The 12702-nt window shown below is 35.0% G+C and overlaps 1 protein-coding gene across 5 annotated transcripts in view; it reads left to right on the top strand.

Moving 5' to 3' along the window:
• PLEKHA5 (pleckstrin homology domain containing A5) overlaps window positions 1–12702 on the top strand; it is a 239797-nt gene that overhangs the window by 212124 nt on the left and 14971 nt on the right. For 3 of the 5 annotated variants that reach the window (XM_039249005.1, XM_039249004.1, XM_039249011.1), the window contains 5 exons: window positions 3273–3374; window positions 5767–5878; window positions 7657–7703; window positions 8508–8696; window positions 9493–9610. In XM_039249005.1, the coding sequence (XP_039104936.1) occupies window positions 3273–3374; window positions 5767–5878; window positions 7657–7703; window positions 8508–8696; window positions 9493–9610 (568 nt within the window). The remainder of the gene's footprint in view (window positions 1–3272; window positions 3375–5766; window positions 5879–7656; window positions 7704–8507; window positions 8697–9492; window positions 9611–12702) is intronic. The other 2 variants (XM_039249007.1, XM_039249006.1) reach the window with 1 other exon arrangement.

The raw sequence follows: 12702 nt of genomic DNA, 5'->3' as shown, positions 1-12702 counted from the left end.
ACATATAATCCATGTACACAATCCATGTGCATAGATTTGGCTGACATCCATATCAAGACACTGAATTTTACTAGCATTCCAGAAGCTCCGTGACCAGTGACTCTTCCCTGGAACACCACTACCTGACTTTTAAACTGTATGTTAGCTTTTTGCTTATGTTTGAACTCTAAACGGATGAAATCATATAGTATATACTCTTTGGCTTCTTTTAACATGGTGAGAGTCATCCATATGGTTTGTAGATTGCAAAATTTCATTCATTCTTTTAACTGTATATAGCATGAAACTCTCCACATTTTTATCAAAAGCACTTTTTCCTGACTTAAATGCTTGTGATTTTTAGATAATTGTATATTTAAAAGTCATTACCCCTTTTAATTGCCTTGTCATACTTGTATATTATCTTCTTGATCAAAAAAACCTGTAAGGTCATGTTTAAAGATTTTCAACATGGTACTTGTGTAATCCATTAAATTCTTTAATGAAGGGGCGCCTGGGTGGCTCAGTCAGTTAGGTGTCCGACTTCGACTCAGGTCATGATCTCACAATCCGTGGATTTGAGCCCTGCGTTGGGCTCTGTGCTGACAGCTCAGAGCCTGGAGCCTGCTTCAGATTCTGTGTCTCCCTCTCTCTCTGCCCCTCCCCCACTCTCTCTCTCTGTCTCTCAAAATAAAGACATAAAAAAAATTTTTTTTAATTCTTTAATGAAATGCTCAGCCAGGTATTGGGAGAAACTGATGTTTTGCCAATGCTGCCCCTTTCTTTGCCGTTCCCTACTGATTTGTGTTCTGCCCATGTATAATCATGTTTGAGGAGCCCAGAGGTGAAGGTGGAAGCAGATAAGCCCAGGAGGATTATGGGACTTGGCCATATGTTAGAGTGCACTTTCCAGCCTAGAAAAATTGAAAGTATATTGTGTTTCTTTACCCTGAAAATAATTTCTGGTTCTCATTCCCTAGCTCTAGATTATGTGTTTCCATGAGAAAGACAAGGATTCTTACCATCCTAAAATCTTCTGACATGTAGATGCCTCTATAGCCTTTGGATCCACCCTGAAACTGGCTTTTCTACAAGAGAGGTCAGGTGTTAGCCTGGCAGTGCCATCTGTACTTAATTACTGGTCGGCTATTGGGTCTGTCATCTTCATTTTACCCTCCCTAAAGCCTTTAAAGCCCACCATTTAAATTTGTAATTTTTGTGATGTACACAAATTAGAAGATGTTAGAGGCAAATTTTATTAAAGAAGAATAATATCCTTATTTATTCAAGTAAATGTTGAAGCCAAGTAAGGAGACTAATCTTTACACAATGTAGATGACATAAAAATTGTTAGTCCTTTATCACTTTGCCTTTTAAAATTTTTATTAATTGTGAAGTCAGTTAAAAGAGATGATAAAAAATCTCCAGTGGTGGGCCACTTGGGTGGCTCAATTGGTTAAGCATCTAACTCTTGATTTCAACTCAGGTCATGATCTCACAGTTCATGAGATCGAGCCCCACATCAGGCTCTGTGCTGTCAGCACAGAGCCTGCTTGGGGTTCTCTCTATATATATTCCTTCCCTGCTTGCACAGTTACTCTCTCTCTCTCAAAATAAACCTTTAAAAGAAAATCTCCAGTGGTTTATCTTTACGTTTTAAAAAAATATAATTCATTGTAAAACCTGCTTAAGGAAAATCTTATATTCAAGAAGCAATTATTCCAAATGGCCATATTTTAACACTCATTTTAATTTTTAGAAATGTATACCTTGAATAACTTTCCATTACCTATGTTTTAAAAAGTAATTTTAAGCTAGTTGCACAGAATGAAAAGTAAAATAACTCTTTAAGAGAACCTTTACAAACAAGCTGTTAAGATTAGGAGCGCCTGGATGGCTCAGTCGGTTAAGCGTCCGACTTCAGCTCATGATTTCATGATCTCTTCAGGTCACGATCTCCATGGGTTTGAGCCTCGCATCGGGCTCTGTGCTAACAGCTCAGAGCCTGGAACCTGCTTCAGATTCTGTGTCTCCCTCTCTCTCTGCCCCTCCCCCACTCACTCTCTGTCTCTCTCTCAAAATAAAGACATAAAAATTTTTAAACAAAAAAAACAAACTGTTAAGATTATTGTGTATCATGTGTCAACTATTCTTCAATTTAAAAAGTCCTGTTGGGACACCTGAGTGGCTCAGTCGGTTAAGCTCTCGACTCTTGATTTTGGCTCAGGTCGTGATCTCTCAGTTGTGAGATCAAGTCCCTCATTGGGTTCTATGCTGAGCATGGAGCCTGCTTGGGATTCTCTGTCTTCTTCTCTCTCTGCCCCTCTCCCATTCATGCGCACACTCTCACTCAAATAAACATTTAAGAAAAACTGTTAAGATTATTTTAAGTACCTTTTCCTCCACACTCAGCCTCCTCTTGCCTTATCCCAAGATCTTTCCTGTTGTTAAACTGACATTTCTCAGGGCGGCTTCATTCAGCACAGTTCAGGGCAAGAAATCTCTGTTAATGAACGGTTCTTAGAGCAGAGTTATTAATTCATTGCACAACAGCATTCAGCATGTATTTGTTGGTTGTGTTACATTTGCTAACATCACACTCGACACTAATGATAAAACTGATCAAAGCCCCTGTCTTACTTTATCAATTTGTTGACTTCATACCACTCTGAAATGTCTGAGGAGTAATTACAGCTCGTAGAAGAATACGTGTACTCCCATAGAATAGAGTTCTGAAACAGTGAAATGATGGTGTATTTTTGACCATTTGTAGAATCATTCCATATTCATTAGATGACGAGTGGTTAAAGACCAAATATGAAAAACCTCTCTGTGATTTTAGAGTTGGGGTGATTTTTTTTTTCCAAAGGAGAAAAGAAGAGGTGGGTAGCATATATATTGAGTCTCTGAGGGCAGAATTCACTGAGTTGTTTAGTGAATTAGGTTTCTAATTAGTTTTCTAATTCAGCTAACCTAATTACATTACTGTAAATTTATTCCAGGTAAAGTTTTGTTAGGCTTCTGGTATTAGTGAAAATCCAACATGCTAAAATACAACCTATGTAGTATTTTTACTTATGGAGAAATTTTAGTCAGGGCAGTTAAGAAAGTGCTTTAAAACAGGAAAGTAAAGGGAAAATGAATTATAGGAAAGGAAAATGAATTACGAAAGTTTTTATTCACCCAGTATAAACTTACACAATTTTCTAAAATCTAGAAAGCGTGTCATTGCAGTGATAACAATATAAGAGCACATTTTCCCCTTTAAAGTAATGACAGCTCTTTGATTTTAGGAACTGGAACGAGCATGGAGAGAGTATGATAAGTTAGAATATGATGTGACTGTTACCAGGAACCAGATGCAAGAACAGCTAGATCGCCTTGGTGAAGTTCAGGTACAGAAGTGAATGGTTTTTTGCATTGTCTCAACTGGTTTTGACTCACCCCAAAACACCTTGTGAGATTCATGCATGCCCTGAACAGTTTTTACACTACTGGCCACCTAAGACCTAGGTTTTAATATTTCTAATAATAGGATTCTTATTATCCCACACAGTAGCCCATCTCTCATTGTTTAAAAGTTCTTTATTCTGTTGGGTACATGGTGTGATCACTGTCATATTTTGTGTTCCTAGCTAACTATATGGAAGTTAGTATTAAAGTGTTGAATTAAAATAAATAAATAAATAAATAAAGTGTTGAATTACGTGGACTTATTCAATAAAGGGTAATTTATATTATATAAAATTTAAGCTGGGGCACCTGGCTGGTTCAGTCAGAAGAGCATACAACTCTTGATCTCAGGGTTATAAATTCAAGCCCCAATATTGGGTGTAGAGATTACTCAAAAATCAAAAAATAAAAATGTATTCTAATCCATTCTATATTAAATTTCTCTTTCTTGGGGCGCCTGGGTGGCTCAGTTGGTTAAGCTTCTGACTTCGGCTCAGGTCATGATCTCAGTTTGTGGGTTCGAGCTCCGCGTCGGGCTCTGTGCTGACAGCAAGCTCAGAGCCTAGAGCCTGTTTCAGATTCTGTATCTCCCTCTCCCTCTGACCCTCCCCTGCTCATGCTGTCTCTCTCTCAGAAATAAATAAAATATTAAAAATAATAATAAAAAATAAATTTCTCTTTCTTATCAAATTGTAATTAGCCTATAGACTTTTGATACATTATTGAATAGGGGAAGATGCATCACCATTTAGCATGAACAGTCAGATCTGGAATCAAGTTCCAAGTGTTAATTTTCTTGCCTATAAAATGGAACAATAATACCTGTCTCAAAGAACACTAAGAAGTGGAGATAATATATGTTTAAGAAGGCAGTAAAAGTCACTTCATGCTTGTAACCCTATGTAAATTGGTCATAATAGTGCCTACCTTTACTGGGTTATTGTAATGGCTAAGTATGTTGATATTTTTGAAGCACTTAAAATAGCATCAGACACATAAAACATACTGATAAGTAAGTAAGCGGAGCACCCGCCTAGCTCAGTCAGTAGAGTAAGTAACTCTTGATCTCAAGGTTGTGAGTTCAAGCCCCACGTTGAGCATAGAACTTATGTTTTTTTAAAGTAATAAGTAAGAAAACAATGAAGGCAACAAAAACTTAAAAAGATGACATACCGGGGAGAAGTATTGTTGACCACTAACTCAACAAAAGTTACTATTTACATCTGCAAGGAATTTTCTTTTTGGTTTGGAGAAGCAATTCATTAGAAAAATGGATGGAAAATATGACTAGCTTTAATCTATAGAAAGTAAAACTCAGATTGTAACAAGTGTTTGAATATTGTTTACACCAGTAATCAGATAAGTGAGAAATAATACAAAAATGAGACTTTCATTGTATACTTTTTCTATATATTTTTTTAATTATTGCAAAAATCTATATATATTCTATATAGAACATGTGCACACATCTAGTTTTTATAACTGAAATTCATTCCCTAGAAGTCTATGTCAGTATTCACATCTCTGAGTTATCATGGTGTTTGGGTCTTGTGTGAATATTTCCTTATTTTACTTGGATGCTTCCAGCCATGTAGCTTAGAAAACTGGATAACGAAGGTTATGTAGTGCCTTTTTGAAGTAGCATTAGTACATAGTCTTCATGTTTATAGATTTTGAAAGCATGTTTTCACCCCTCGGAGGACTTTTTTAGCTTACTGATAAAATATATTGATTTCATTCTAATATCTACATTTGTCAAAAACTGATATTCAGTGAATAAAAATGTTATTGGTTAATGTGACAGTTTGTACTTCATTGCCCTTTTTTAAAAAAAATAAATTTACATTCCAAAAATCATAATTCTTTGTATCCAAAGTATCAATAAAAGTCATAGCATTCTGTTAGAATCTTATTTCAGTAAGACTAATGATAAGACCAATATGATCTTATTTTCTAGAATTTCTAGAACTTAAGAAATTAGTATACTTACCATTTCTTTTTTCTTCTCCCTTAAAAATATATTTTTTTAAATTTGGGTTTAGTGAGTTTCTATATTGGTTTTTGTTTTCCATTTTTTAGTCCCTCGTGATCAGCAGTAATGCAAGGCAAAGCTTATTGAAGAGATGTGAAATAATGCACTTAAGTCTGAGAAATTGAATTTTTTTCTCGGTTTTATTATCTTTGCCACAGAAGTCACAAAATTGGAAGAGTCACATAGATCATATTAAGTATCCTCAAAACTTAATCTACTGTAATTCTCATTTTTAAAAAATATATAATTATTGTAGTTTACAACTTTATTTTTTCCTGTATGTGGTCTCTTTTTACTGATAGACCGAATCAGCCGGAATTCAGCGTGCACAGATTCAGAAAGAACTTTGGAGAATTCAGGATGTCATGGAAGGACTGAGTAAACACAAACAGCAAAGGGGCACTACAGAAACAGGTAAAGTAGCTTTATATTTTATTCCGCAGCAATTGACCATAAATATTAATTCTAAATGGAGTGACACAGAGCCATCTGGCTGGCTCATTCGGAAGAGCATACAACTCTTGATCTCAGGGTTGCGAGTTTGAGCCCCTCGGTTGTAGAGATTTCTTTAAAATAAATAAATTTTTTCTTAAATAAATGGAATGAAACATAGAATTAGGTTTCTTTGTTAATGGATTTTTCACATCAGAAAATAGGCACTCTTACAACATTGAATCATTACACAAGTTTGGAAAGTAAAAAGCAAAAGTTCTGTCAACCTCACCGACAACAAAAATAAATTACTGTTTTATGTGTTTAATTATATACAAAATGTTTTGCTTTTAGGAATTTTTCCCCCACAACAAAAAATGGAATCATACTATACTTATCTTTCAACAATTTGGTTTGTTTCTCCTTAATGGTAGAATGCAGTAATAGCTGTGTAAGAATTCATTGTATAGATGAATTATAATGTATAATTATTATTATAATGTATTATAATATTATTTCTGTGTTGATGGACATGTAGTTTGTTTCCAGTTTTTGAGTTGGTTTTTTTTTTCTTTCATAAGCCTTGCTGTAATGAGCATTCTTCTGTATATGACTAAACATACATGCTAGTGCTTAGGGATTAGAAGAAGTGGGAAATGAGCACACATCTTCGATACTTGATAGGAACTGCCAGATTGCCCTCTTAAAAAATTGTACTGGATTATATTTACATCAGTAGTACTTCAGAAAACTCTTTTCCCTATACCCTTATTTAAACTAGATTTAGGGGGGGCGCCTGGGTGGCTTAGTCAGTTAAGCGTCCGACTTTCAGACTTTCGCTTAGGTCATGATCTCGCGGTTTGTGGGTTCGAGCCCCGCATCGGGCTCTGTGCTGACTGCCAGCTCGGAGCCTGGAGCCTGTTTCAGTCTGTGACTCCCTCTCTCTCTGACCCTCCCCTGTTCATGCTGTCTCTCTCTCCTAGAAATAAAAAAATAAATAAATAAATAAAAATAAATTAGATTTAGGGGCACCTGGATGGCTCAGTCAGTTAAGTGTCTGACTCTTGATTTTGGCTCAGGTTTGACTTATGATCTCATAGTTTGTGGGCTCCAGCCCTGCATCAGGCTCCACGTTGACAGCAAGGAGACTGCTTGGGATTCTTTCCCTCTTTCTATCTGCCCCTCCACCACTTCCTTCTCCCTCTCTCTCAAAAATAAACTTAAGGGCACATGGGTGGCTTAGTCGAATGAATATGACCTTCAGTTCAGGTCATGATCCCATAGTCCATGAATTCAAGCCCCACATTCATGAGTTCAGTCCCCACATCAGACTTACTACTGTCAGCCTGGAGCCCATTTTGGATCTTCTGTCCTTCCCCGCTCATGCTCTCTGTCTTTCAAAAATAAAAAAACAAAAGCAAATACTTAATAAACAAAAAATAAAAATAAACTAGATATTTTAACTTGTATTTTTTTAATGTAACTGGCTTCAAATTCTGAAAACATTAATAAATGAGGGATTAGAACTGAAGGCTTTTTAAAATAAGTGAAATGGGGGCGCCTGGCTGGCTGAGTCTGTAGAGTATGTGACTCTTGATTGTGGGATTTGTTAGCTCAAGCCCTATGTCTGCTATAGAGACTACTTAAAAATAAGAACTTTAAAAAATAAATAAATAAAATAAATGAAATTATTCCTTTTTTATGTAGACTTAAAAGATATGTTGAGAGTAAGTAGTCACATTTTATAATTTTTTTAATAGGTATGGCAGGATCAAAGCCTTTCTCAACAGTTAAGTACAAAAACGAGGTAAGTTTGGATTGTTTGTCTAACTCTAAATTATTTTAAATGTATGAATCATGAATTGGAATTTTATTGTCTTCTCTTCATAACAAAAATGTTTCCTAAATATATTTAAGTTGCTGTTTTAATCTTGAAATTTCACTGATTCAGTAATTTGGTACTTCTAACAGATACAATTTTTCTTCCCTCAATGCAAAAATAAATAAACTAATAGAATCACTACTTTGCATTTATGTTAGAACTTTAACATTGTCATACTTTTTCTAATATAAGTAATTTGAATATTTATCATTGTTTCTTATTCTTGGTAAAATTTATAAGATGATTGATGGATAAGTTCTCTGTGTGTCATGTATACCATAAAGAAATTACAACTACAAAGAGATACTGTCAACCTAATTGAAAGCATTTGTGGTTTTGAATTTTATATTAAAACCAATCAAAAAGAAATATTTCTTTATTTTTTTCTTAAAAATTGCAAAAACAAATAGGCAGTAAGATTTTTAAATTATTTTCTTTTATTTTTAAAGTGAAACACAGGAGTCATACATCTGTTTTGATTCTGAGCTTCAACTAAAGCTAACCTGAATATTACAGGGAAAAAAGTTAGATAAAACCATATTTAAGACCCAGTTACTGGCTATCATAAACATTATTTTACTTTTCAATATGAAACTGACTTTTGGCTTGGCAGTGTCCCTTTAATTATCTTAAAGTGATTTTTTTAAGTTAACTTACCATTGCAAAGAATTTAGATATACTTAATTCAATATGCTTATCTAAATAAGGTGACTATTCTACAATCTTTAGGAAGAGGAAGTAGTCCCACCTCGGCCTCCACTTCCTCGGTCCTATGACTTTACAGAGCAGCCTCCCATTACCCCCCCTCTGCCCAGTGATAGCAGCTCCTTGCTCTGTTATAGCAGGGGCCCAGTCCATCTGCCTGAAGAAAAGAAGATTCATCAAGTTCAAGGATATCCAAGAAATGGATCTCACTGTGTAAGTGGCTTCAATAGCCACAGAATAATCAATCATGTACATGCCCTCTCATTTTTGATAACTTATTTTACACTCAGTCTTTCTTTTTTATTATAACCCCACTTTGAGCCAGTGCTTTTTTTGTTTTTTTTTTTATTTATATGTAAACTTATTATCTGTGTTTTTCCTGTTTTGGTTTTACCATTCTCATTTCTTAATTTTACAATTTAATACTTCATAATTTTGTATTTCTAATGTTTTTGTAAAGTGCTTACTTTGCATTTGTCTAAGAAGTCTTATTTTAAATATACCATTTCAGGATATTAAAGGTACAATTATATATTTAAATCAGAAAGAAGCAAGAATGAAAAAGATTGTTACTAGGCATGATAAAAGGGTTAGGATGTGGGCGTTCCATTTAAGAAAACTTAGAGGATGTGGACATTGCCAAGGAGAAATATTCATTACCCATGGAGGCTGAAAATAAGAGGTTTGGGGTTAAAGAAATGTAAAATGTGGTAAGCTAGAAGACAAGTAGGAGGGTAAGGAATAGGACTAATTGAGTTAATATGATATAATTATTTTCAGACCTCAGGTTTACTATGATAAAAAATGTTCTAATGACTTTGTCCCTAAGAGGAATATTCTTAATTTGAAGACCATATCAGTTATAACCTCTATGTCAGTTGTGCTCTGTCCCCAAGATAGCTGGCTGAGACTTTTAGCTTTCAGGGTTTGATCTGAGTCTTTAGAGGTAAGCATTTTAAAAGAAACTTGTAGCAATTTTTTTTTTTTAATTGCACATCATCTTTTCAAGGGTCCGGATTATAGACTCTACAAGAGTGAACCAGAATTAACAACAGTGGCAGAAGTTGATGAGTCTAATGGAGAAGAAAAATCAGAACCTGTTTCAGAAATGGAAACTTCTGTTAAAGGTCAGCATTCAGGATATATCTTATCTCCTGTGTTTTCCAGACATTTTAGCTATAAACTCAGTTTACATGTTGGCCCAATACGTAGACAAATCCACAATCCCTTATCTGAAACCTTTGGAGTCTGATGATATTCTGAATTCAGAGGCTTCCGGTATTAGGAAGGTAACTGACCCATACATAAACCATACATAACGTGTCATTTCAGTTCGGCATGAGGCAGCATCCTCTTTTATTTCTGGAATATTCATTCTAAGTGGGATAAAGACTAAAAAGCTTCATATGCCAAACTTTTGAAAAGTTTTCCATTTCCGGAGATTTGGGGAGAGGGAGGTTTTAAGTGTTTCTGTTTCAAAATTGTACATAAAAGATTAAGTGCTTAGAGACATCTGGCTGACTCAGTCACTAGGACATGTGACATTTGATCTGGGGGTCGTGAGTTGGAGCCCTGAGTTGGGCCTAGAGTTTACTTAACAAAGAAATAAACCAACAAACAAATTCCACAAAATAATACTTACTACTCTTACTGGGTGTATTCGAGTTTTTCATTGTATTTTTACCAGAAACTATTTATTTTTGTATATATTTTGTATTATTTTGTATATATTTATGTATTATGTATTTATTTTATGTTTATTTTATTTATTTATTTATTAGTAATCTCAACACCCAGCGTTGGAGTTGTGAGTTCAACCCTGAGATCAAGAGTTGCACACTCTCCCAACTGAGCCAGTCAGGCACCCCTGATTTTTTTTTTTAGTACTGGTTATTATTCACTGTTGTAAAGAAAAAGGATAGAGGGGGCACTATTCAAGATTAAAAAGATAGAAAAGGCCAGATACAGTGTAATACTTCAACCTTGATTGGATTGTTGTTTAAAAAAAGTCTCAATCAGGGCGCCTGGGTGGCTCAGTTGTTTGAGCCTGTTCCCCCGCCTTCCCCACCCACCACACCTAGCTTACACTCTCTCTCCCTCTAAAATATATATATAAATATATATATATATAAATATATATATAAATATATATAAGTATATATATAAGTATATATATATAAGTATATATATAAATATATATATAAATATATAAATATATATATATATATATAAATATATAAATATATAAATATATATATAAATATATATATATTCTTTCTTAATAATAATAATAATAGAACTTTAAGTCTCTAAAGACATTCTTGTGACAATTGTGGAAATTAAAAATGTTCTGGAAATTATCAACAGTAAGTGAAATTATGGTTATATAGGAGAATGTGTAAACAGTTCACCAAAAAGTGTGTATGTGTGTGTGTGTGTTCACATACAGTTGACCTGAACAACATAGATTTGAACTATGAGGGTCTACTTAAATGTAGATTGTTTTTTCAATAAATGCAGTACAGTTCTATAAATGCATTTTCCATATGGTTTCCTTAATACAGTTTTCTTTTTTCTAGCTTACATTATTGTAAGGATACAGTATATAACACAAAATAATACCGTACAAAATATATGTAATAGCCATACAAAATAATGTGTTAATTGTCTGGTCAATAGTAGGCTGTTAGTAGCTAACATTTTGAGGAATCAAAAATTATATATAGGGATACCAGGCTGGCTCAGTGTGTAGAGTATGTGACTCTTAATCTTGGAGTCGTGAGTTCAAGCCCCACTTTGGGCTTAGAGAGTACTTAACAACAAAAAAATTACATGCAGATTTTCAGCTGCACAGAGGGTCAGCGTCTGTAACCCCCATGTTGTTCAAACATCAACTGTACCTACACAGATATAAAGCAGATATCTCTGTAAATGTAAATTTTTCAGAAAAATTATTACTGATCATTACCCACCAGACTGATTTTTTTTAATCTTTTAAAGAAAACACTAAGTGGTAATGTTCACTTAGCTATTTCCATAATTGGAATATTTTTTAAGTTTTCCAATGTCAGGATTTAGGGAATATTTTTTTGTTTTTTAATGTGTATTTTTGAGAGAGAGAGAGAGAGAGAATGCGAGTGGGAAAGGGGTGGGGAGTGGGGGTGGATAAAGAATCCAAAACAGACTCCACACTGTCAGCACAAAGTCCACCACGGGGCTCAAACCCACGAACCAGTGAGATCATGACCTCAGCCAAAGTTGGACACTCAACTGACTGAGCCCTCCAGGCATCCCGAGAACATAATATTTATATTTCTTTCTTATTCTCATCCAAATGATTACTTTTCCTTATTGAAAGTCTTTATCAACTTTACCTTTTCATATACAGATGTAAGTTAAACAGTCATTGTCTTACCCTTTATCATAGTGGTGCATTTTTTTTTTAAATGTTTCTATTTATCTATTTTGAGAGAGAGAGAGAGCACATGCAGGGGAAGGGCAGATAGCAAGGGAGAGAGAAAATCTGAAGCAGGCTCCATGCTGTCCGTGTGGAGCCTGATGCAAGGCCAGATCATGAACCGTGAGATCATGGCCTGAGCCAAATTCAAGAGTCTGATGCTTAATCAACCTAGCCACCCGGGTGCCCCAGTGGTGCATATTATTATAAATACACAGGAAATACTAACCTAAAACAAATGTTTTGGCAATAGAGCTAACTAGATGCCCTGCCCCATCCTCCTGTTTCTCTAGAAAGTGATTCTAATTGCTGAGTGATGCCATTTTGAATTTTTTTGAGAATCTTCAACAAGTTGAGGAAAAGTGAAGAAAGAGGCACTCACCTTATGTGAAGAGTAGTGTATTAGTTTGCTCAGGCTGCTATAACAAAATATCATAGCCTGGCTTAAACAACAGAAATTTTTTTTCACAGTTCTGGAGGCTAGAAGTCCAAGATCAGGGTCCAGCTGGGTTTGGTTTCAGGGAAGGACTTTATTCCTGGCTTGCAGACACTGCCTCTTGCTGCACCGCCCCCAGGCCTTTCCTCTCAGTACAAGCAAAGAGAATGCACATGCAAGCTCTCTGATGTCTCTTTTTAGGAGGTTACTAATCCTGTCGGATAAGGGGCCTGCCTTTATGATCTCATTTAACCTTAATTACCTACTTACATGCTCTATCTCCAGATATAGTCACATCACAGGTTAGGACTTCACATGAATTTTAG

Source organism: Hyaena hyaena, unplaced genomic scaffold (assembly GCF_003009895.1).
Source record: "Hyaena hyaena isolate Hyena2069 unplaced genomic scaffold, ASM300989v1 scaffold_326, whole genome shotgun sequence".
Taxonomy (NCBI): Eukaryota; Metazoa; Chordata; class Mammalia; order Carnivora; family Hyaenidae; genus Hyaena; species Hyaena hyaena.
The sequence above is the reverse complement of the archived record's forward strand: the minus strand, read 5'-3'. Positions and strand labels throughout refer to the sequence as shown.